Here is a 24,846-nt window from a genome sequence, read left to right as displayed (position 1 = left end):
AAGGAAAAAGTACAAGCTGTTTCTCTGCCCTGCATTCTGGTATTCTTTCCTGAGAGGGAGAGAAAGCCAGGGAGTTTTATTACAGGCACTGAGCCTCATCTACCCGCATGACCGCCACGGTGAACTACCATTTTTTGATCAAACAGTCATTGGGAGAATTGTGTCCAGCAGAAAACTGGTCTTTTTGTCAGATACAACTAACTTATTGGAGTGTCACTGACATGAATATGACTTCTCCTATGTATGTTTCTGAGGGGAAAAATAAAATCCATTAGCTTAAAGCATGTATGATGTACTATTTATATGGCGAATATAATGTATTCGTGTTTATTTGACTGAAGGTTTTTTTTACCTGTTATCTACATAGACCTTGTCACACACACACACACACACACACACACACACACATTTGGCACATAATCTATATCTATGGTACCTAACTTGATGGACACTCAGAATATATTTGCTTTTATGATTCCATTTATATGAAATGTCCAAAATAAAAAATTTATAGAGAATGAAACTAGATCAATGGATGCAATGGACTGGGAGGGGGATGAGAGACTGATAATGGGAATTATATCTCATTAAACATGATATTTGCCTCTGCAACAAACAGAGATAGGGAAAAACGGGGAGGAGGAGAACATAAGAGAAATAACTGTGTGGATCTTCTTTTGGATCCTTATCTGGACATTCATTCAAGTACTCCATCGGGATACTGAGGCGTGTTTTATAGTAGCATGAGGTGGTAGTATGAGAGTAAGTAGCTGGAAATGCTAAGTTCCTTGGACAATTACCAATGAAAACCCCCAGCTGCTTGGCAGTAAGAGGGCTCTCTCCTTGCTCTTTGTCCCTGTATAGACAAAGAATGCCCCCTGCTCTCACTCCTGCCTCAGTTTTGGGTGTTCCCTAAACACAGACCCTGTGCTGCACTGTTTGGCTTTGGAGTCTTGGCTGTTTTCCATCAGCTTAGGGTAAAAACTCCATGTAGGGAGCTTCAGAGATCCTGGATGGACTTCCAAATCATTACAGCAGGTAGGGTTGTAGAGACCATGCATTTCAAGCCACTTTTTATTTTCCTTTTTAAAAGATTTTTAAAATTGATTTTTAGAGAGAGAGGAAGGGAGAGGGTGAGAAACATCAATGGGACAGCAGAACATCAATTGGCTGCCTCCTGCATGCCCCCTACTGGGGATCTGGCCCGCATCCTAGGCATGTGCCCTGACCAGGAATCGAATGGTCAACCTCTCCGTGACCGGGCCTTAACCATACTTGTTACACTCGACCAACTAAGCCACACTGGCCAGGGCTCCACTCTTTATTTTTCTACTTAAAAAGTTAACATATGCTTGTCAAAAAGAGAAACTGTATTAGAGCATGTGAAGTAAAGTGTGAGTCCTTTCGCCTTTCCTATCTGTTCATGCATTCCCTTAATTTATTGGTGATGAAACTGAAGTTCAAGAGCATAAATGATTACCAGTGGTCGGCAAACTCATTAGTCAACAGAGCCAAATATCAACAGTACAACGATTGAAATTTCTTTTGAGAGCCAAATTTTTTAAACTTAAACTTCTTCTAACACCACTTCTTCAAAATAGACTCGCCCAGGCCGTGGTATTTTGTGGAAGAGCCACACTCAAGGGGCCAAAGAGCCGCATGTGGCTCACGAGCCGCGGTTTGCCGACCACTGGATTAGACCAATAGCACCAAGGCCACCCCGGCCAGTGAGATGAATGAGAACACCTATTTCTGAACTCTTTCAGTTATTTCCTGTTACACAGGGACCTGGAAATACCATTGAAGCAAAAATTGTAGTAGATAAGAAGTAATCTCTGAGGCTTCATCCAAAGGTTTCTCGGGTGTTATTGGTTGGGGGCGTGGATTGGTTCATAACTGAATGATGAAGTAGAAGTGGTTAGTCCTAATTTCAGGACATTTTAAATGACTAACGCCTATGGGTGTAAAATCAAGTTCTGAAATATGGTGCCACACCTGAGCTGGGTGAGAAAGCTCCCTCTCTGTGGCTTTGCCGGTACTGATGGTGAGATTTATTTCGGGGGTGATGTGGCATGGCTTGATCTTGCCCCCTAATGGCTGGCTATTGTTTTGCATTGTAGCCTTAGTGAGAGATGGGGTCACCCCCTTTCTTGACTTATATGGAATTATATGGGAGAAGGAGATACAAACCAATACAAAAGGGAGAGTGAAGAGCTGGCTGGGAATCATACCCACCTGGACTCAGCTTCCTGCATTAAGCACCTCTGGGAGATTGAATGTCAACCCTCAAGGCTCAGCATGTGTCCTGATCAGTAAAGGAGAAGGCACCTGCTACCACTGTGCCAGAACTGGTTCAGGCCAGGGGCACTATGATACTCCACTACACTAAGATACTCCACTACACCAAGATACTCCATTACAGCGAGAGTTCCTCTCTTGTCTTGGTCAACAGCTGACCCATACCATTTGAATGTATTTAATTACTAAGAATATCATTATTTTGTAAACCCCTCACTTACATTTCCTAATACGATTTCTTCCAAAGGGCCAGAAAGTTACTTATTGGCTAACTTGTATCAAAAGTGAAGCCAACTTGCCACTGGAATAAAATTTTCTAAAAAATTAAAGAGCTAACAAAGTCACTAATCATCTGAAATGCAAATCAAAACAACAGTAGGTACCATCTCACTCCTGTCAGAATGGCAATCATCAACTAATCAACAAATGACAAGTGCTGGAGAGGATGCAGAGAAAAAGGAACCCTCTTGCACTGCTGGTGGGAATGCAGACTGGTGCAGCCACTGTGGAGAACAGTATGGAGTTTCCTCAAAAACTAAAAATGGAACTCCCATTTGACCCAGTAAACCCACTTCTAGGAATATATCCCAAGAAAACAGAAATCAGAAAGGATATATGCACCCTTATGTTCATAGCAGCACAATTTACAATAGCTAAGATTTGGAAACAGCCTAAGTGCCCATCAGCAGATGAGTGGATTAAAAAATAGCGGTACATCTACACAATGGAATACCATGCTGCTTTAAAAAAGAAGGATTTCTTACCAGAACTGGAGAGCATTATGCTAAGCAAAATAAGTTAGTCAGAGAAAGATAAATATCACATGGTCTCACTCATTAGTGGAATATAATGAACAACATAAACTGATGAACAAAAACAGAACCAGAGTCATAGAAGCGTCAGGCAGACTGTCCAACCTGTGAGGGAAGGCGGCGGATGAAGAGGTAAGAGATCAACCAAAGGACTTGTATGCATGCATATGAGCATAACCAATGGACATAGACGGGGGGTGGGGGTGGGGAGCGGGAGGGCATGTACTGGGGGCAGCTGGGGAGAGGTCAGTGGAGGAAAAAAGAATTATGTAATACTTTAAACAATAAAGAATTAAAAAAAAGAGCTAATACTGCTTTTTTAAATGTTTTTGTGAGCTAGTTAGAATTCTTCTCTGCCAGGTAAACAAATATTACTGGATACTGATATAGAATTATTTCCTGTGGACCATCAGATTCTCCGTCATGAGGACTCATCCTTGGAGCACAGGGGATAATAAACAAGTAGCGACATGGTGGAGGTGGGAGTGGTGGTGGAGGGGGAGGCTATAGCCCACTTCAGTGTTGGTGGCTGCCCTGTTAATTACTTGAGCCACCCTATGGACAGATAGTGATGCAGCAGTCCCCTTCCTCTTGCCATACTCCCTCTCCCCAGGCTCCCAGGCTCCAGACTTAATCTGCCTTCAGCCCCTGTCCTCAAGTTCCAGGCTTTGATTCTACATTTAGCCACAATCACTTCCTTCTGGCTTTCCCAGCTGTTGGGTTACCACACAGCCACCTCCCCTGCCCTCACCCCTTATTCAGCCAGTCTCTGACTAGCTGATATTTTTTACTCTAGTTAATATTCTTTGATGTTAAATTAGTTTACATTTTTACTGTATTTCAATAATTCTGTGGTATGGTGAAACGCTATCTATTTTCAAATCATTACAAGGTTTTTGAGATCTGTTTCATTCCTAATATAAATGTAATTATTTGTCTCTTTCCTATAATATAAAGCATTTCAAAATAAGATGCCAATGTCTTTATTAAGTAAAACACTAATAACTAAAATTACTGAGTGAAGGACACATCAGGGGTTACATTCTAAAGTCCTAATCGGGGACCCAGGTGGGGCTTCAGCGTGCTCTGGGGTTGTCTCCAAGGACGAAAGAACACGCAGGCGCACACCTGCAGAGTTTCTGGGCCAGGCTCGGAAGTAGTATGCATGCATCACCAGCAGTCTCACTCCTTGGCTAGACCTGCAGAGGGGGATGAGAAACGTAGGCTAGCTGAATGCACATAAAGAGAAGAAGATGTTTAGTAAAAGCTAGTCTCTTGCCTTCCTGCCTGGCAAGTCAAATAGAATTAGAGATCTCTGCCCCACCCCCAAGTGAAACCACTTGACTTCCTCAGCTGGCGTTAATGACCCCCTTATGTTATATGAGCATCATTTGTGAACTTGGGAACATATTACAGGATATGAAGAATCATATAGGCCAGTGGTCGGCAAGCTCATTAGTCAACAGAGCCAAATATCAACAGTACAACGATTGAAATTTCTTTTGAGAGCCAAATTTTTTAAACTTAAACTTCTTCTAATGCCACTTCTTCAAAATAGACTCGCCCAGGCTGTGGTATTTTGTGGAAGAGCCACACTCAAGGGGCCAAAAAGCCGCATGTCGCTCGCGAGCCGCAGTTTGCCGACCACGGATATAGGCAATTTAATGCCTATTGGCTAGACTGAGGTTGACCTTTGACACTACCTTTTAGAAAATAATTTAAGTGATTTATTAAGGTGCTTTAGACAAAAATGTGTGCTAGGTAATACAAATACTACTTTACATTGTTTTAACCCTTGGACATTTAACTTTTAGTCTTTGCTGTGGAAGGCTGTTTTTGTTTAATTTTCATAAAATAGAAAAGCACTTTTTGGAAGTTTTCCAGCAAGCGGTTGAGCTGGCACTAACCATTTCTGTGTTTTAAAATGTACCGCAATGGTTTGGGAACTTTTTTAAAAAAAAATTGTCAGTGTATGACCTGGATCACCATGTTATTGTGGCTCTTTTCATCAATCCATTCATCATTGAAATTATTTCTTGAGTGCACACTCTGAAGAGTGATGTGCTAGCTCTGGCTGGCTCAATTGGTTGGGTGTCCTTGTGCACCTAAAGGTGGCTGGTTCGGTTTCTTGTCAGGGCACACGCACAGGTTGCAGACTCAGCCCCGGTAGGGGGTGTGCAGGAAGTACCTGATGTTTCTCTTTCTCTCTTCCTTGCCTTTCCTCTCTTTATCAATAAAATAAAAATCAATAAAATAAAAATTCTTTAGAAAAGAAGAGTGATGTGCTATGACTATAGTGCTTCAGAAAACACAATGCTGAATCTTTCAAAAGAAGTTATTGAAAAAAGAGTTAGACATCATCTCAAAAGAAAACTCTGCAAAGACAGTGTACAACTGGGAGCTTTCAGGCCACGTATTCTACCTACTTACACAGAGCATTGATTGTGGGTCTTGATGAACTTGCAAGTAAAATGTTCTAAAGGAGGTTATTTTCTGAAGCCATTGAGGAAATGAAGGTGCCCGTGGTCTTTATCTCTGCTGTGGTAGTAAAATAGCATTTTGATTTCACTTAAAGAGCAGAACTATAAATTGGTTTGGATTTCTAATTAGAGTGTAGGTGTTGGGGGTGAAGGGAGAGAGGATGAAAGTGAATTAGAAATATGCTTTGGGTTTGTAAGAAATATACAGGGGCAGAGACTGAGTGGTCTCCATTAACATGGTGGATACTAGCTGTTTAGACAAGAGCATGGCTGGCAGACAAGGTACTCGTTAGGCAGCTAGATGTTTATCCTTCTTGCCACAGCTAGTGCTCTTCCCAGGAACTAGACACAACCGCTCAGCTGCTGATGGATGTGCTCATATTCTCAGATACAACTTCTCAAGTGCATCGAAAACCCTATAAAGTAAGCACTCGTCATAGTTTGGGTACCAGGCTTATATATCTCTGTGGCAGCCAGGAGATGTCCTCAGCAATGACCATTTTCAAAGGAGCTGCTTCCACCTCCCTTCTCAGCCCATCCTCGTCAGGTGTTGTGTAGAACTTGATTTAAGGAGTCATTTTGACCGTGTGAGTTGACAGATTGAAACTATTGTTGGCTTAATCTTGTGATCTGAAGATGAAAAAAAAAAAATGACACGAGGCTGCATAGAAGAGGTGTGTGCTTGTGTATTTATTACGTTAAATTTGAAACTGTGCAAGATCTAAGCAGAAATCATAAAATACCAAACTGGAGCTGGGTTTAAGGTTTTAGGTTTTCAAGTTGTTAGCACACCCTGCTTTTGTTTTTATGTTTTAGAAGGTGACCATTTATACACTTAGGAGACTGGGATGGGTGTTGAGTTGGGGGAAGTAGGGAGGATTGAATGAAGATGGTGGATTAAGCAAATCTCATGAAATGATAGTGAAGATGCAGTAATTTGCATTTCCTTAATGATGTTGGGCATCTTTTTAGGTGCTGGTTTGTCATTTGTGTATCCGCATTGTTGAAGGATTTAGTCAATTTTTAAAAGTGAGGTTGGTTATCTTATTACTGAACTATGGAATTTAAAAAATATATATTCTGGATACAAGTCTTTATCAGATGTATATTTTGCAAATATTTTCTTCTATTTCATGTCTTGCCTTTCATATAACAATGCCTTTCAAAGAACAAAGTTTTTCTGATGAAGTCTAATTTAGTTTATCTTTCATTTTTTTAAGTGGTTCATGCATTTTTGTGGCCTAACAAATCTTTGTCCAACCTCAGGTCACAGGATTATCTCCTATGCTTTCTTCTAGAAACTTTATGATTTTGTTTCTTATGTTAAAGTATGTTGTCTATTTTGGCAAAGGGGTGTGAAGTAAGGCTGGGGATTCACTGTTTTCCCCTCATATCTTTATCCAGCTGTTTCAGGCATTTGTTGAATAGACTGTTCTTTTTTCATGAACTACCTTAGTACCTGAAAAAAAAAAACAAATTGTGTGGGCCTATTTTTGTACTCTCTCCTGCTCCACTGATCTTTATTTCTCTCCTTTTGTTATATAGCACTGTCTTAAAAAAAGGTAGTGTGAATATTCTTCTTCTGTAAAATTACTCTTGCTATTCTAATTTTTTTTTGCATTTTTATATGAATTTTAGAATCAGCTTGTCAATTTTTAAGAAAAAGCCTCCTGGATTTCGATTGAAGTTGCATTGACTCTTTAGATCAATTTCAGGAACACCGACATCCTAGCAATATTGTCTCCTCTGATCTGTGAACATGGCATCTTTATTTATTTAGGGCTTTAATATTTAGCCTGGAGTGTTTAGAAGCTTCCCAGTGGATCTTGCACATATTTTGTTAAATTTATTCCTAAGTTTTTCATTATTTTTAGTGCTATGTTAAGTGATATAATTTTAAAATAAAAGTTTCCAATGGTTTGTTCCTAGAGAAATACTGGGTTTGAATGACTCCCACCACTTCATCAATCCCCTTATGGAAAAAGGTGTGGTTTATGCTATATCACTGCATTTTCAAAACAAAGTTATACCGTTAAACACCATCTTAATGGTTTCTGTACTGTAAACAGCACTGTAAGTGTTGAAGTTGAGAATTCTGAGCTTGATTCTTATGTTTACATCTATGTCGAAAGCATGTGGTAAGGGTATGGTTAAGATCTGATAACTTCCCCTGTTTTCAATCCTTATGTTCTCTTCATAAGGATGCTTTCTTATATGACTAGGCACTTGTTAACTTTAGTGGAAGGCATCTACCTCTTCCCATGTTCCCTGACATACATTATGCTCTTCACAAATATTAGCATTCATTCAGTTCAAGCAAGCATCTATGGAAATTCTGAGAATTATACCCGTGTATTTGCATGTTATTATAATTGGGGCAAATGAAGTTTCAGAGACTCTAGTTAATATAATTGTCAGAAAAACAATCAAAATAAGAGCTTGCCATTCTTTCAAATTCTAGAGTGATTGAAAAATATTATAGCTCTTATCTAAATCTTGAACTATCTAATGGTTTCTACAAGAAATCTAAGGCTTATTCTGTCTTTTTGTTTGTTTGTTTCTGCCTTGATCAGGATCAGAACTTGCTTATTTTTCTTTTCCTCCTCCATGTTTTGTTTGTATGATGCTTGGTTAGCTCAGGAGACTTTAAAGATCTTTCGAAGTGTGTTATTCTTGTTTGAGAGGCATCCTTAAGTAAGATTTCTGGAATTGTAATAAAAATGGAAGAAAGAGTTTTATATTCCCATTTTTCCTGTGAAGAAACAATGATGTGTGTTTATACCCCTTGCATTTTTACAGGAACAGTACTCCCCAGAGATTTCACACAATTTTCCTGAAAGCATAGACTGTAACTGTGATTTTATAATGTAAGTTTGTTATCTTTAAATGTAACTGAAAATCTTGTTAAGTCTTTGCTTATGAGGGATATGCATGCTCTCTTGTAGATTGAGTAAAGAGAGGGGATTTACGTGTCCACAGTAGGAAGTACAATCAGAAGCTTTAATGGACAGAGGACCTACTTGGGGAATTTAAGAGAATGCAGACTCTTGAGTACTTGATGACTTGAGTCAGGAGAATTTTTGCCATTTAGCAAGCAACCTCAGTTGCTTCAGATGCAGGCCTTTGGTCATGGGTATTTTAAGACATGCCAGTCTAAATGAAGGGAAAGCTTTAGCTTTTGAAGAGGGAAAATAGATTTGAAGATTATCAGAAGGCTTTTCCAGTATAAATCTGACCTTCCATCACTCTATACAGCTCTTCGGTCCTCATTAACAATAACAATTGTACTTACTGAACACTGCTCCATGTCAAGTAGTCATAGTTCTGTCTTTTCTTAGGACAACATAAGATAAGAGACAAACTTTATTAGTATGACCTCCTTCACACAAATGCAACAAATTCAATTACATATGCTTTTTAAGTTGGGAGAAGGATGAACTATCAATAGGATTAAAGAAGTCCAATTCATGTTACATATTAGAGAGTGAATTATCAGAAGTTATGATTAGGAAAGACCCGTTGAACTAGAAGAAACTTTTGCTAGTCTAAATAAAGGCAATTATTTGGAAAACTCTCATCAAAAGTTATTTTCAGTCTGCGAGCTGTAATGGAACACTTGGAAAGTTGTCCTCTCTTATCGGTCTAGGAAAATGATTTCATATTCAGAGCTGAAGAATGCTTCAAGGCGCTCCAAGAAACTATGGCTGTGGAATGAATCTGACATGCTGATTTTTCAAGTCTAGTCTAGTGCAGAAATGGCCAACTTGTAAAGTTGGGAATGAAGAAAGGAGCGTGATACAGTATTACCCATATGTTCTTTCACTATTCTAAACTCCTTATTGACTCCCTGTCCTACGCAATAGCCTATTATTTGACGTCTGCCATTGTCCTTTCCCAGTTCTCATTTAGATCCTTTGTGCTATTAACTTTCATAAACTTTATTACTGCGACACAGCTAACCCACTTGAAGATCCTAGCACATGCCCCATGCTTTTCTACTTTTGTTCCCATGTGCCCCCATCTGGAAAGCTCCTCTGTCTCCTGCCTCTCACACGGTCCCAGGATATCTACTAGTATATGCTGCCTGTCCTTCAAAACTCAATTCCAAAGCTACTTTCTCCAGGGATGTTTCTTTGATCATCTCAGTTGGAAAGAGCCTTACCTTTCTTTGAACTTCCAGAGGATCGCATATGGTTCTGATCATATTCTACTTTGTATTACAGCAATGTCTGCTATATCTCAGAGATGAGATTTAATGTTTTGGAGTTGAATTTGTTTCATTTTGTGCTTTTTATAGAGCATCTTGCATAATGTGTTCTGGATGAGTATAAGAATAAAAAGACATTATTTTGTGTGTTTGTTTTTTTACCTTGGTATTTTTCATGTGGGTGCCTTAGAAACAGGAGACTTAAATGTGATAGCAAGATTTAAGATGCTCAGGGACAGGGACTTATTTAGCAAAATGTTTCATCCAATAATAACCACAGGGACCCTTCTAAATAGGATCACAGCTGGCACTAGCTGCCTCTGGTAGTTGTTAGACAAAATTAGAATCCCATCTGAACTTGCTTTCCTTGCTATCTATCGTCATAAGTAGGTAGAGTCTTAATATTTTTCCCTCGTTTTCTCTAAATTGTCCTCATACTTTCCATAGGTGGGGCATTTTGGTGGCCTCTCTGAAGTGTCAGAGTGTTTTGAGGGAAGAGGGGCATGGAATATGCATTCTCTTGGGACTTTGGTTCTCTCCATTTCTTGGAGGGGGGCGCGGATCTAGATCTGTTTGTGTGAAATTTTTTCTATTTGTAGAAATTGTTAGTTTTGTGAGGGCTGAGATGTCATGGCTTCCCTTAGGCCCTCCTGCTTAGGAGCCCTGATTCTGGTCTTGGCACCTCCTCCCAGCGCACTATTCTTGGCCTCTGCTATTCCGTATAAATCACTTCTGTCTGTATGCAATATTAATGCCTCTTTGTCTTTTCTTCTCCCTGGTACTCATGTCACCATTTCCCATTTTAGAGGGTAAACTCCTTGAGGACACGGATGATTCCAGTTAACATAGCTCTGAAGAGCTTTTAGGACCAAGTTATATCCTGTGAAGTAGAACTCACTAATGGCAGTGTTACTGGTTATAATTATGGCTTTTACTCAGCCTTGGGAAAGGAAGCCCAACTACTTTCACCTTCTAGGAGGAAAAGTCACTCAAGTGTAGTGAGCTTATTCAAACCCTTTGAATTTTCACTATCTAAGGTGAAATATTACAGGATCAAAATAACAAAACATTAATAATGGCATAACAACGGTGACATCTAATTTATCCCTAGGAGTGTTTAAGCCAGTGGTCGGCAAACTGCGGCTTGCAAGCCACATGCGGCTCGCGAGCCGCGGTTTGCCGCTCTGTTGACTAATGAGTTTGCCGACCACTGGGATAGGGGCTTAATCACAAGGAACAACAGCCTGTAATTATTGGAATCGAGAGTCTAGGTCAGTGGTCGGCAAACTCATTAGTCAACAAAGCGGCAAATCGCGGCTCGCGAGCCGCAGTTTGCCGACCACTGGTTTAAGCAATTCTGAAATAGAGCCAGTGACCCTGTGGCCATCCCAGACTGGGAGAGAAACTCAAGTGAATTTGACCCCCACGAGCCATCCATTTCCCAGAGACTTCCTTATTTTCAGGTGTTTCGCTATAATTTCTCTTCAACCTAAGATTATTAATTAAGGTATAAGATAAATTTAAGTGAAATTCTGTTTGATTTTGGTGCTGCTTATCCAAATATAACATATAGAACGGAAATGCTTATAATATGTTTGGTGTAAGTCCAGCTAACATCAAATTAACCTCAATTAAGTAATTTCTCATGTAATTATACACATGGGTAGAGAAAATGCAAAGGATTAGAAACGTTTTGTTTGGTGAGTGGAGTGTCCAATCCCAATTCTTTATGCAGAAAGGGTTTTATTAGATTAGGTGGAGAAAGGGGGGCATGGAGAGAAGGAGGCCCCAAAGACACGGTTCAGCTGGTTGGAAAGAACTGTCAGTCTGTGTCTAATAGAAGAGGCCATGTTGTAGCATTGCCGTTGATTAATTTCCTTTATTGTGACTTTGCCTAATTAACTTAGTATACTCCTGTCACAGCCCCTTCTGTTAGTTCCTTTAAGAATGGCCTGGGGTCCTGGCTGGTGTGGCTTAGTTGTTGAGCTTGGTACCCTGCACCCATAGGTTGACTGGTTCAGTTCCCAGTCAAGGCACATGCCCAGGTTTCAGGCTTGATCCCCAATAGGGGGCGTGCAGGAGTCAAAGTTTCTTTCTGTCCCTCTTCCTTCCTCTCTCTAAAATCAATAAAAATATATTTATTTAAAAAAAAAAACAAAACTCTTATAAAAATCCTCTTTAAACAAACAAAAAAAGAATGGCCTGGTTTTCCATCTCAGGTCGTGGTAGACTTGAACCTTAGTCATTAAGTGGAGCCCAGTCAGTGCTTTGTCTTTTCCTTATCTGCAGGCCATGCCTGTGTTTAGGCTGCCTAACCTTCCCCGTGGCTGGTGGGAAGGGGGGCGGGAGCGGCCCGCACAAGCCTTAGCAGATTGAGTTAATGAAAATGCATAATAATGAGAGGCACTAGGCAGTTCCAGAGCCATTGGAGATACAACACATGCTTATCAGCAGATGTTCTGTAGCTATGACATGAGTTTGGCTGGCTTACTTCTAGTACAGGACCCGCTGGCTATATGCTCCGTACAGTGTTTACAATCTCTTTGCGTACTTTTAAACTTTAAAAGTACTTTTTACCCTTAATTTATGAGAGGTGACTTGTATATGACATTTAAAAGAAGTTTAATTCTTTGAACATTATTAAAGACTAACTGTGTGCCAAATATTTGTCTAGATAAGGGAACTCAAAGAAGAAAACATGTTTCTGCCCTTTTAAAAACAGTATCAGAAGCAAGATGAGCACACTTATTTCAGTGTGGTGAAAAGAGGAAGGATCAGAGACTCAGAAAACCTGAGTTTGAATCCTTGCTGTGTGTCCCCATGTCTGGTTGAAGGCAGTCATTTAATTTATGAGCCTCAATTCTGCCATTTGTACAGTGGGGTTAATCTTGACACCTGGGAGGCTTGAGCAAGCTAAGAGGTCTGAAGAATGTAGTTAGATGTATTATTAAAAGACTAGATGCCCAGTGCATGAAATTTGTGCATGGGTGGGGTCCGTAGGCCTGGCCAGTGATCAGGGTTGATTGGGGCTAGGCCGATCAGGGCTGGGCCGGAGAGGAAGCTATGGTCACCAGGCTGGGCGCAGAAGGAACGGATGCCAACACTGATGCCGACATTGTCGGCGTCCTGCTAACACACGGTTCCCTGCCTGCCCCCCTCCTTCCCTCACCACCACGCCGCCACTGTGGCAGGCGGGCAGCAGGCTGATTGGGGCCTGCTGGCTAGGGGGAAGGACAGGGCACGGGAGGTTGGCCCTTGGCCCCCCTGGGAAAGGGGCCATATCCACTGCCACTCACCCCCAGTTCCCTGTCCTAGCCCCGGGGGCCTGCTGGCCGGGGAAGGGACCGTAGGAGGTTGGCCAGCTGGGGGAGGTTGGCTGTGGGAGTGCACTGACCACCAGGGGGCAGCTCCTGTGTTGAGCATCTGCCCCTGGTGGTCAGTGCGTGTCATAGCAACTGGTCGTTTTGGTCGCTTAGGCTTTTATATATATAGATAAGTTAACCATTGAGAAACAGAAGTGCTGCCCCAGATGGAAAGGTAATTGTGTCCCTGGGAGTGCATAAATGAAGTCACTGTTAGCAGTGAGAAGACATTTTCTGGTTATTACCAGAGAAATTAAATTCCTAACACTCAAAGTAAAATATTTGCAAACAACACAGAAGCTTAATGAAGTTCCGATTTTAAGGCTTGTTGTTGCCCTCTTTCTCCTTCTAAGCTCCTCCCAGTGCAATCTGTGGTCTAGCGTGCCTCAATGTTTAGAAATGTCTTTGGGCTCTTTTTTGTGAATGCTTATGGGGAATGATTAAAAACTCCAGAGCAATTTTTATTTCTTACCCAGGAACATTTCTTGAATAAAGTTTTATTACACACGGAGATGAGTGGCAAGAGGTCAGGATGGTGGTGATGCTATATTGATTAGACATTTTGAAAGAAATTTATATTTTTTAATTTTTGTATATTTTTAAATTATATTTATTGGGGTGACATGGTTAATAAGATGATACAGGTTTTGATTGTACAGTTCTATGATATATAATCTGTATATGACATTATCTGCCCTCCACCCAAAGTTATATCTTCTGTCACCATATATTAGACCCCCTTTATCCTTTACTACCCACCCTTCCATCTGGTGACCACCATACTATTGTCTGTGTCTATGAGTTTTTATTTGTTTTTCCTGTTTGTTCATTTGTTCATATGAGTGAAATAATAAGGTTCTTAACTTTTTTCTATCTGACATTTTGCTTAGCATGATATTTTCCAGATCACCCATGTTGTTGCAAATGGCAGTATTTAATCTTTTCTTTGGCTGTGTAGTATTCCATTGTATATATGTATGTACTGCATCCTCTTTATACAGTCTGCTAGTGAAGGACACTTGGGTTGCTTCCATGTCTTCGCTACCATGAATAGTGCTGCAGTGAACATAAGGGTGCATATATCTTTGCAAAGGAGACATACAAATGGCCAACAGATACATGAAAAGATGCTGAACTTCACTAGCTATTAGGGAAATGCAAATCAAAACCACAGTGAGATACCACCCCACACCTGTTAGAATGGCTGTTCTCAGCAAGATAATAGCAAGTGTTGGAGAGGTTGTGGGGAGAAAAGAACCCTCATTCAGTACTGGTGGGAATGTAAACTGGTACAGCCACTATGGGAAACAGTATGGAGGCTTTTCAAAAAATCATGAATAGAGGTACCATATGACTCAGCAACCCCTCTTCTGGGTATCTACCTGGAAAATTAGAAACTTGCATTTTAAAGCTCTTTCATATGCTAAAAACAATCCATATTAACAAATCACCATAATTAAATTAATTCTTTATCCCTAAGAATAATATTTCTATATATTGTAACTCAGGTTGAGGACTTAATTTAATTAAGCTACCCATATCAATGATGTTGAACAAGTAGGTAAATAGTTATTGAAATAGCATGTGGGTGATGAAACATTTGGAAGTGAGTGTGATGGAAAACTGCCATCCAAGGCAATTTGGGGTTTCAATTCAAAATCTAAAATTCTAATATTTAGAGAAAAAATATTAATTTAAATAAATATGAAGTCAGTAATCTTTACAAAGTCCTTCCAAATAAAAAATGTGTTTTGGCAAGGTGCTGACATTCTCCAGTGTATTCCCCCCAAATTTAACTTTTGTTCAAATGGCTACCTTGAAGAGATGGAAAAGATCTGGTGGGACAGATGCTGGATTTACAACTCAAACTGTAGTTCCTTTTGAGATTATAGAAACAACCTTAAGTTTCAGGAAAATGATTGGGGCTTTGTATTCTTCTGCCATAACAGTTTTAGTTGAAACCCTGGATGCAGGCTGAGTTTTCGAGAAGTAGCTGTGATATAGATCTACTGTGTTTTAAGACATCAGGCTTCTTTATTTTCTCTTTCTTGGAAATAAATAAGTTTCTCAAACAAGTGAAAAATGTGCCTAAAACACAGCAGCAAATGCTAATAAACACATTTGAAAAAGTATGAGTGTATTAAATTTAGACCTTGTCCAAATAATTATAGGGAAATATTTGCAGGACCAATAAAATTATATACAGGGGTGGGCAAAAGTAGATTTATAGTTGTAATACCAATAAATACAATAAATAGTAAGTAATAATACAAGAGTAAACTGTGTTTCACCTACTCACAGCTGTAAACCTACTTTTGCTTACACCTGGAGTTGAGAAAGCCTTTCTGGGTCACCCCAATCTTAAACAAAAAGTGGAGAAAGTTTCACTTATTGACTTTCAAAAATGGGATTCACTAACTGAGTGAATGCCAATGTTTTATGTGCTACTTAACCATATCTATCTATCTATCTATCTATCTATCTATCTATCTATCTAAAATCCTCATCTGAGTATATGTTGAGAGAGAGAGAGAGAGAGAGAGAGAGAGAGAGAGAGAGAGATATGAAAGAGAACCATCCACTGGTTGCCTTCCATACACGCCCAACTGGGGAATTGAACCCGAAACCTGGGTATGTGCCCTGACCGGGAATCAAACCCACAACCTTTTGGCACCTTTTGGCATATGGGATGATGCTCCAACCGGCTGAGCCACTTGGCCAGGGCAACCAGATTTTATTTTTAAAGGAATATATATGGCTCTTGTGGTGTGGAGACTTTGCCTAAATGAACATAAATTAGAAATCTATCAACAATTGTCCACAGATTCATATTTCAAGTCCTCAAGCAGATACTTCATTAGCCAGAGTTAGAATTCCTTGATGTTATGTTAGGGGCCTTATATTTGGAAGTAATTGGTTGTTATAGCAGAAGGGAGCACAGGTTTGCATTGTCATAGGATTTTTAACAATTTAAATGATTGGATTGGATTGTTAAAAAGCCTAAGTTTTATTATATCCTAGTATATCTCTGGCACCAGCTGTAGTTACACGCAAGGTTGGAAATAGTAACCAGGTAGCTGTCAGCCCACTTTTCAGGTCAGAGCTTTTTGTGATTATTTAGCCTTCAGCTGGGCTGCTGCTGAAACCCCGGGGCGGTTGGATTCCCTCTGATTCCTTACCTAAGTGATGGTGGTTATAAATTAATAAAAAGGACTCTACAGACCCATGATGACACTCGAGATGTTTCTCCTGGTAGAAAATTTGGGGGAATAATTAGGAACAGTATGCTGGTCTTTTTATGTTAACAGCTTTGTTGCAATATAGTTGATATACTATAACATTCAACCTGATCATTTTTTAAATAAAGGGGAAATATTGATAGGTGTCTCACTATAAGCTACGCCCTTCTATTTTAAAGCATAATTAAAAATATATACTTTCACTAGTAAGATTACCTTTTTGGTAATAGATGATCTTGAGCATTTCTGAATCTTAAGCGAGCAAGACTTGAGTGGATCGGGAAGAGTATTGTGGTTCCCTGTGTTGGAGAAAGAGAATTCATATGGGTTATGCTTAAACATGCTGGCCAGTGTCAGTGTTGGGAAATGCTAAAACATTTCATTGAGGTGTAAGCAATAGTCAGGTTTAAAATAATTACTGGGAAAAACATCTTTTGGGGTGTAGGTAGGGTAGAACCTGATAAGAATTGTCCTGCTTTCATGATGAATCTTTGTTTTTTTTTCTATTTAGAGCTGATTACACTATTTAAACTTTTGTGTGTGTGTCAAGTATAGCATATGTACAGAAAAAGGTTGTGAAACCCAAGAACAGCATAACAAGTAGGATGAAGCCAGCACCCATGTACTACTTGGGTCAGGAAATAGAACATTGCTAACCTCTCAAGGAATACTTCATATTTCCCTTCCCCCACCTTAGTCCTCCAGCTGGTCATCTCTCTCTCTCTCTCTCTCTCTCCCCCTCCCTCCCTCCCCTTACCCCCCTTCTTCCCTCTTTCCCTTTCTCTCTTACACACACACACACACACACACACACACACACACACAGACATAAATAAAACCATTAAAGATTATTTAATTTTGCCTGTTTTGTGTAAATCTGTAATAAATGAAATCACGTGTTCTTTTTGTCCTAACATCAGCTTTATAGGACCCATCTGTGTAGGAGCATGCAGTGCATGCTGTGCAGTTATTCATTTTCATTGTGATAGTCGGTTGAATGAACATAGTATAAGTATCCACCCACTTTATAGTTTGTGGGCATTTGGGTTCTACCCAGTGTTTTACTACTGCTTTTCATGCTGCTTTGGACTTTATAGTCTATAAAATCCAATACACATGGGCATGAGTTTCTCAAAGTGTAGTCCCTCCATCCATGGCATCAGCATAAAACTTGCTAGAATGCAGATTCTGGGGCTCCACGTCAGGTCTATATTCAAATAGCATATATATAAAATATGCTTATTTCAATGATTGTGGTTTTGCTTAAACTATTTTTGGGTCTTCTAGTTTGGGCTGCCTTGGGAGCCCATTAGTGATCACACCCATGGGTATACATACACACAAATACATGCTCACTCCAGTCTCTTAGCAATAGACGCTTTGCTCATTTTTGAAACAGAGAGGTTTTATTTTTTTGAGTCAAATTTTGGTTGTTTTTTTCCTAAAGAATTAATATTCAAAAAAGATTTGCTAACGTTAAAGATTTCTAAAGAACATGCAGCAGACTGAGGACCTGCTAGAAGAGCACGTGGTTACAGGTTGGGCAGAACATTATTCCTGGGGTGAGAGCTGCAGAGAAAGCAGGAGAGACTAGAGGAGGGTAGTGTGGCTTCAAATCCATTTGTACCACTGACAGCTGCGTTACCTTAAGGACGGGCCAAATTGCTCTGAGCTTCAGTTTTCTCCTTTCCAGAGAGGATAACATCACTAGAACATAGTGATTATTTGCAGGGCCACGTCTGTTCTGTGGGAGCCTTTCAGCCTTGGATCAGCATATGAATCTGTTTGAACATGGCTGGTTGTCAGGCCTTCATACATGTGATATTTTTACTTTATTTTTGTGCTTCCTGCAGGAACGGTTCCAGGTGAAGAATCCTCCCCACACATACATTCAAAAGCTCAAAGGCTATCTGGATCCAGCTGTAACCAGGAAGGTAAGAGGGGTTTATTTCCACTCTTTGTTCCCGCTTCCCCATGAGCAAGCAGAATCCTCTGCACTGGGGGAGACCTTCCTTCCTCTGCACTGTAGCCTGTGCCAGGGCCTCCAGGAAAACAGTCTAGAGACGAACCTGAGAAGACAAAGGGAGAAGCTGTCCTTCTCACTTGAGGGTGTGTTTAAAAGCGCTTTCCTGAGAAGGGAGGCCCTTCCCTCTGATGGCCATTGAGTCCCTGCCATGTGCAATTACACAGGTGGCGAGTGCAGTGCATAGGTGTGGGGGCCCCAGGAAAGCAGGCCCAGCAGCGGCCCACTTGTCTTTCATGTCTGGGTGCATTTCCAGAGACCTTGAAAAATCACTGGGCTTTGTCATCCCAGCTGTGCTCTCACATCCTGTGTTGATGCTTTTAGCAGCTTCCCCGCCCCAGCCCTGCCCCTGGCCCCAAGAAGGTGAGGAGAGAATAAGCTCACTCCATTCTCGACAGACGCTCCCCTTTTACAAACAAGCCCTGCTTTGTGCAGCCACACAATTGGTTTATACTGATGCCTCGTGGTCAGGCATGCAGCCTGGCACAGCCCTGCGGGCCTCGGGCGGGCCTGGGATGTCTCGGGGCAGAGCTGCCCCTGCTAAGACGGGTAAAGGGCTCTTTGCAGCGAGCACTTGTTTTTCGGTTGACCTACCACAACTCCTGCTTTCAAGGCTGCAAGGAAAATATCTACAGCTGAATCCCTTCTGTTGTTTCCGCGTGTGACCCATGCGAGAAGAAAGGCACACTTTTCCTAGTTAGCCACTGTTTCCAGGGCTCTTGGCTCTTGCATTAAAAAAAAAAAAATCTCCTTTTTCTTTATTTTTTGGCTTTCACTCACCCCCCCGCTACCCCCTTTCAAAAAAAAAAAAAAAAAAGCTAAGCAAAGGAAAACAGCTATTATTTCCTTTTGGAATTTCATGGTTAACATGCAGGCAAGCGGAAATCACATCTCCACATGATGATGAAATGGATGTAGACCTATGCTGTCTGCTAGACGCCATATGGACTTCAATGACACAGCCTCGTCTTCTGAGAATGTACCTGTCAAAGTCTCATAGCATCTCCCCCCTCTCCCTCCGCCGCACCCCCGCTCCCAAATATGGCGCACACATGTTTGTTTTTCTAAAGAGCTTCTGTCAGATCCCCTCAATGAGACAGCTGCGTAATTCTTTGTTTCATTCTTGTTCCTCTCCTCTCCCAGGGACGATCAGCCTCACTCATCAGATTAGAGGGGGTTAAGTGAAGGCACACCCATACACACAGAACACAAGCAGAAGGCCCCAAGTGGTTTTCTGGGCCATTTCTTTGCACAGGGGCAGCAAGCTTCTCCTTTAGAAACATTTCCAGGTATCCCCCGGCTTACACACCTTCAGGCTGGATGGCTCAGGCGTTAGGCACACTCACCCCAAGCTGAGCGTTGCAGAAATGCCGACGTCCGTCCACAAGACTGAGAGCTTCCCTCACGCAGAGTATGTCCCATCCCCAAACAATTATCGCAACATTTGTCAGATTCTGAAAAGAAAGGAGAAAATAAATGAACTCCCAGAGAGCTTCTTAGACTCCAGCCCCAAACCCCACAGGGAGGAAGGTGCTGGGAGGGGAGAGGGAGTTCCTCCTGGCATGTCCCAGCTCTCCTTTGGAACAATTACTTCAGGGTTGAGGCAAAGAATATAAGACACACAAAATAACAATAAGCTGCTCAGAAAGTGTTTTTACTGCCTCGCAAATAATGATAAAGAGGCACAAGACAATTGATGTCTGTTTGGCTGACCTTCAGTCTCTGCCCTGGGCCCAGTGTGTCCACCTGAATGGCCTTGTTTGGTCTGTGCCTCATCTTTCGCCATCAGTCATTGGGCGCAGAAAAAAAATGAAATGGATGTTGGATCCACCATCCCTGCTGCTCTGATTTCTGTCGGGAGCTGGCAGGAGGAAACAATCTGTTCCACTCCACGTAATTGTCATGCGTAAAGCCTGGGGAAAGGAGATTTTGTTTGCAGTAAGGCATGGCTTGCAGTTAAAATGTGTTTAAAGTTCTCAGTTGTCATATGGGAGGGGGAAACAAAAAGATTTCAAATCAGGGCCAGATAGTGTAGGCCAGGGGTGGGCAAACTTTTTGACTCGAGGGCCACAATGGGTTCTTAAACTGGACCGGAGGGCTGGAACAAAAGCATGGATGGAGTGTTTGTGTGAACTAATATAAATTCAAAGTAAAGGAGCGGAGGGGAGAGCAAGAGAACCCTCCGCTCTTTCGGCTCCGCGGGCCGGATAGAACAGCCGAACGGGCCGGATCCGGCCCGCGGGCCGTAGTTTGCCCACGGCTGGTGTAGGCCCAGTAGTCTTCCCTTAACTGCATTGGGAGTCCTCAGGTACTTCATTCATTAAGCTTTTGTTCATCTGGAACACAAGGTACTTCATGTGCTGTCTTCTGAAAAAAAAAAATCTGAAATATATTCTACTTAGATTTTCTTCTAAATAGTTTTAAACCCTCCAGGGCAGGAAAGGAAGAGCCTAAATTAGATATCTTTGGGATCAGAACTCTCCAAACCAGCCTCCTCATTTCATACCAGGCAGTGCTTAGTCCATGCTTTGGAGGTGGGAGGGGTTGCCGCGTCTGGCATGGGAAAGGCCACAGACCAGGAAGAAGGGAGTCTGGTCCTCTGTGATGGTGAAATCTGTTGTCTCGGTCTCCAGGGCTCAGCTGCCTCCATGGGCCCATCCCCACGCTGTGCCTTCCTCTTAGGGAGAGGCTGGGTCAGGGGTGAAGACTGCGAGTGGATGGTATCCTGCTCCTTTTAGCTGGTCCCCACGGGCACATGATTTCTCTTTTAAAGCATTCTGCATCCATTGTAGAAGTGCAGAGTATTAGCACTCACTGTTTATGTGTTTAGCGAAGTGGGTGCCAAGCATCTCTGTAGTCTAGAATTCAGCTAAAAATCAAACAGTTCCCAAGAGAATACAGTACAAGGGCAAAGTCAATTTAGTTTCACCTCAGGTACTATGTAGTTGCCAAAGTGTAGTGCCTACCATAGTAAATGGCTAATAAATGCTATCTGCTATTGTCGTTCCCATTATCTGATAGTGTTGTTTTTATATATGCCACTTAGTTCTTCCGCAGGTTTTCTTTTATACTCTATTATATCCTCCTTGTGGCTGACAATGTCTGGAAGAGATGACCTTGACCCAAGGAAGCATGAGGCAGAGTTGGCCAGCAGAGGCCTCAGGAAACCAGTCAGAAGTGTGCCAAATTCATAGCCAGGAACACCGAGTTGTCTTCTGAAGGCCACAGGTGTAGGCAGCCCAAGACTTGTGACTCTGGCGTGGGGATGGCCCCTCGGGAGCAGCCAGCACATCTGGAAATGGTGTCCTCACCTGCGTGGCCATATGTAGACCCCCCTCATCAGCAGCCCTCAGTGCTGGAGAGCTCTGCAGGAAGCAGTAGGGTGTCCCTCCAAACTGTAGATGCTGCTGCCATTTCTTAGGCCTTTCTTGATAAAAGAGGGGCGTGTCTTTCTTTCTTCATTGCATTGAGGATGCTTTCATTTCATATATCCTACTGTACCTAAATTCTAAAAACCTGAGAAAGTCTTTGGGGTGCTTTAGGAATGGCAACCAGGGGGAATCTGGGAGACTTTGCTTCCTTAGTGCCCTGGTGAGAAGCAAAGGGCCTTCAGAAGAGAAGAGAGTGACAGGAGCCGCCCATACTGAGCAGGGTTCCAGGTCTTCACTGGGGCACCAGGTTCCACCCGTGGCGTGGCCTGGCTCTCCCCACCCCCATCCTGCAATCCTCCTGTCCAGGCTTTCTCCTTTCCTTTCTGTGCTTGCACACCTTTGCCTTTGGAGCCGGATACCCCTATGTGCCGTGCAATGATGGCAGTAGACAAGGCTTTCTAATATCCTGAGCTAGAATCCTCAAAGCCCTTTCCCGAGAACAGTATAACATGATGGTGGTTTGGACCTACAGGACAGAAAGCATAGGACTCTTCTTAGAAGGCGTGGCACATCAAATGTCCTTCCAGAGTGGCCCAAGACTTTAGTTATTGCAAATAAGTGCTTCTGTAGGAAATTGTGTTCCAAAGAATTGCTGTGCTGTGCAACCCAATGAATCCTTGGAGGTTACATAGAGTTGAGAGCATAGAGGGGTGAGCACATTTACTATTGGAGGAGGATTCATTGGAGAAGAAAGACATGAGGGAGTTCTGTAAGGATTGAAAGGGTCCTAGAGGCATGGGAATGAGGAAGAACATTCCAAATGTAGAAGGGAGGTGCCTCAGAACAGGGACCTTCCAAATGGGGGCTCTTGGGCAGAGATAACTCTGAATGTTTATTTTTGGAGGAGTTAACATAGCAAGCCTGAGACTGCTACCTTAGAAATACCTGCTTGCAAGGTTGGCTCCTGGTTGTCAACTGGGAACTTGAATTTTGGGAGAGTTCCCACCATTCCCTGATAAGAGTACTCCCGGTGCCCAACTTGTTTAACCAACAATATGGTTTATGCCAAATGCCTCTTTTCCTTCTGGGAGGCTGGACTTAGGTATGTGCTAGGCAGAGAGTGTCCAAGTGACCCACCCTCCAATCAAAACCCTGGGCACTGAGTCTCTAATGAGCTTCCCTGGTCGACAGCATTTCACAAAGACTGTCATTTGTGACTCCTCTGGGAGAAGACTCTTGGGAGCTTGTATCTGGTTTCCTCCAGACTTCACCCCAGGTATCATTTCCCTTTGCTGATTGTGCCTTGTATCTTCTTGGTCTAATAAATCCTAGTCATAAGGACAACTGTATGCTGAGTCCTATGGAATCATTGAAACTGGGATGATCTTAGGGACCCCAACCCATAAATATATTGGTGAATATTGTATTGTGGGGTAGGGGGAAAATAATCTACTTACTTAATGACACTTAGTACATGAAAATCAGTAATTTTTCCCAGTCCTTTTGCATCAGCTGATTTTCATGATGAGAAAAATGTGTGTGCTTTGCAAAAAAAAAAAAAAATGTGAGAAAAGCCCACTTCAGAAGCAGAGCTATTTTCATATTGTGTTAAACTTACTACAAGTAAGCTACAGTTTTAGCAGTTGCTAAAATATGTTTTGTGAGAATATGTGTTTCTTGAATTATAGAAATTTAGACGGCGTGTTCAAGAATCCACACAAGTGCTAAGAGAACTGGAAATTTCTTTAAGAACCAACCATATTGGGTAAGTGTGCCCATTTAACATTTTAGCTCCAAGGCTCTTTTGGACACTTTACAAAGTGACCATATCATGTCCGAAGAGTTAAGCTTCCTTACTGTTTATTATAAGCTGGGAGACCGAGGTTTAGGTGGGTGGAACCTATGTTGGTACTTGAGTACAAAATTCAGTAGGAGCTGGACAGACAGTCCTTGATTTGGGATGTTTATAACCATTGTTCACATTTTTTGCTTGGATGTAGTAGTAAGTGCGTAGTCTTTTGTGTGTATAATAATTCTTTGGCAAATTAGGAACTCCCCCCCCCCACACCCCAACATATAATGGGGACAGATTCTGGAAGACCTCTGAATCTTCATGGGAGTTCTCCGAGCTCGTGATTTGAAATTGCTCCATTCTCCTTTCTTCTGTTCCCCACCTTTCTGGACAGAAGGGGACAGAAGCTGGAGTGATGCCACCTGGTACACTTCATTTTACATAGTTACTTTGTTCTGAGTCTTTTCTTCCTACATCTCACATTTGTAGGACCAGGAAATGTAACTCCACTCTAGAAAATAAAGTTTGAGGGATCTCAGCGCTGAGCATTTCTGAGTTTTCATACAACAACATGGTTGCTTTGCCTCGAGCAAGTACAACTTCATGACATTATCACATATTCCTGATGGCATAATTCTAGAGTACCTTAAAATAAGATGGTTTATCTACAAGGCATATCCTATTTTATAGCCTGAGTTCTTCCTAAAGTTTTTGTTTAATATCCAACAAGTTATTTAACCCTCTGGGCTCTAAATATTTGAGTTTTACAATAAGAAAATCTTTTAGGATTTCCCCCTTTGGCTTTCTTTGCAGGTCTTTTGGAAATGAGGTTTTACATATATATTATTTTATAGTTTTACAGAGTAGTCTGTAAAATAAATGTATTTCATAAGTGACAGTTTATTTCTACTTTAGACTATGTTTGCTATAAGCCATTCAAGTGGTTAATTTTCACAGTTATTTCAGAACTAGAGGCCTGGTGTACGAAATTCGTGCATGGGGTGGGGAGGTGCCTCTCCAATCTGGGATCCCTCTCACAATCCAGGACTGCTGGCTCCCAACTGCTCGCCTGCCTGCCTGCCTGATTGCCCCTAACCGCTTCTGCCTGCAAGCCTGATCACCCCCTAACCCAGTGGTCGGCAAAGTCATTAGTCAACAGAGCCAAATATCAACAGTACGATTGAAATTTCTTTTGAGAGCCAAATGTTTTAAACTTCAACTTCTTCTAACACCACTTCTTCAAAATAGACTCGTGCAGGCCG

The 24,846-nt window shown here is 41.7% G+C and overlaps 1 protein-coding gene across 7 annotated transcripts in view; it reads left to right on the top strand.

Moving 5' to 3' along the window:
* The window catches only part of FMNL2 (formin like 2), a 323,525-nt gene that overhangs the window by 191,414 nt on the left and 107,265 nt on the right, over positions 1–24,846 (top strand). For all 7 annotated transcript variants that reach the window (XM_080670222.1, XM_080670219.1, XM_080670221.1 and 4 more), the window contains exons 3-4: positions 18,252–18,332; positions 23,481–23,557. In XM_080670222.1, the coding sequence (XP_080526348.1) occupies positions 18,252–18,332; positions 23,481–23,557 (158 nt within the window). The remainder of the gene's footprint in view (positions 1–18,251; positions 18,333–23,480; positions 23,558–24,846) is intronic.

Source organism: Plecotus auritus (genome assembly GCF_963455305.1).
Source record: "Plecotus auritus genome assembly, chromosome: 5".
Taxonomy (NCBI): domain Eukaryota; kingdom Metazoa; phylum Chordata; class Mammalia; order Chiroptera; family Vespertilionidae; genus Plecotus; species Plecotus auritus.
Note: the sequence above shows the minus strand (reverse complement) of the source record. Positions and strands in the feature narration are given on the sequence as shown.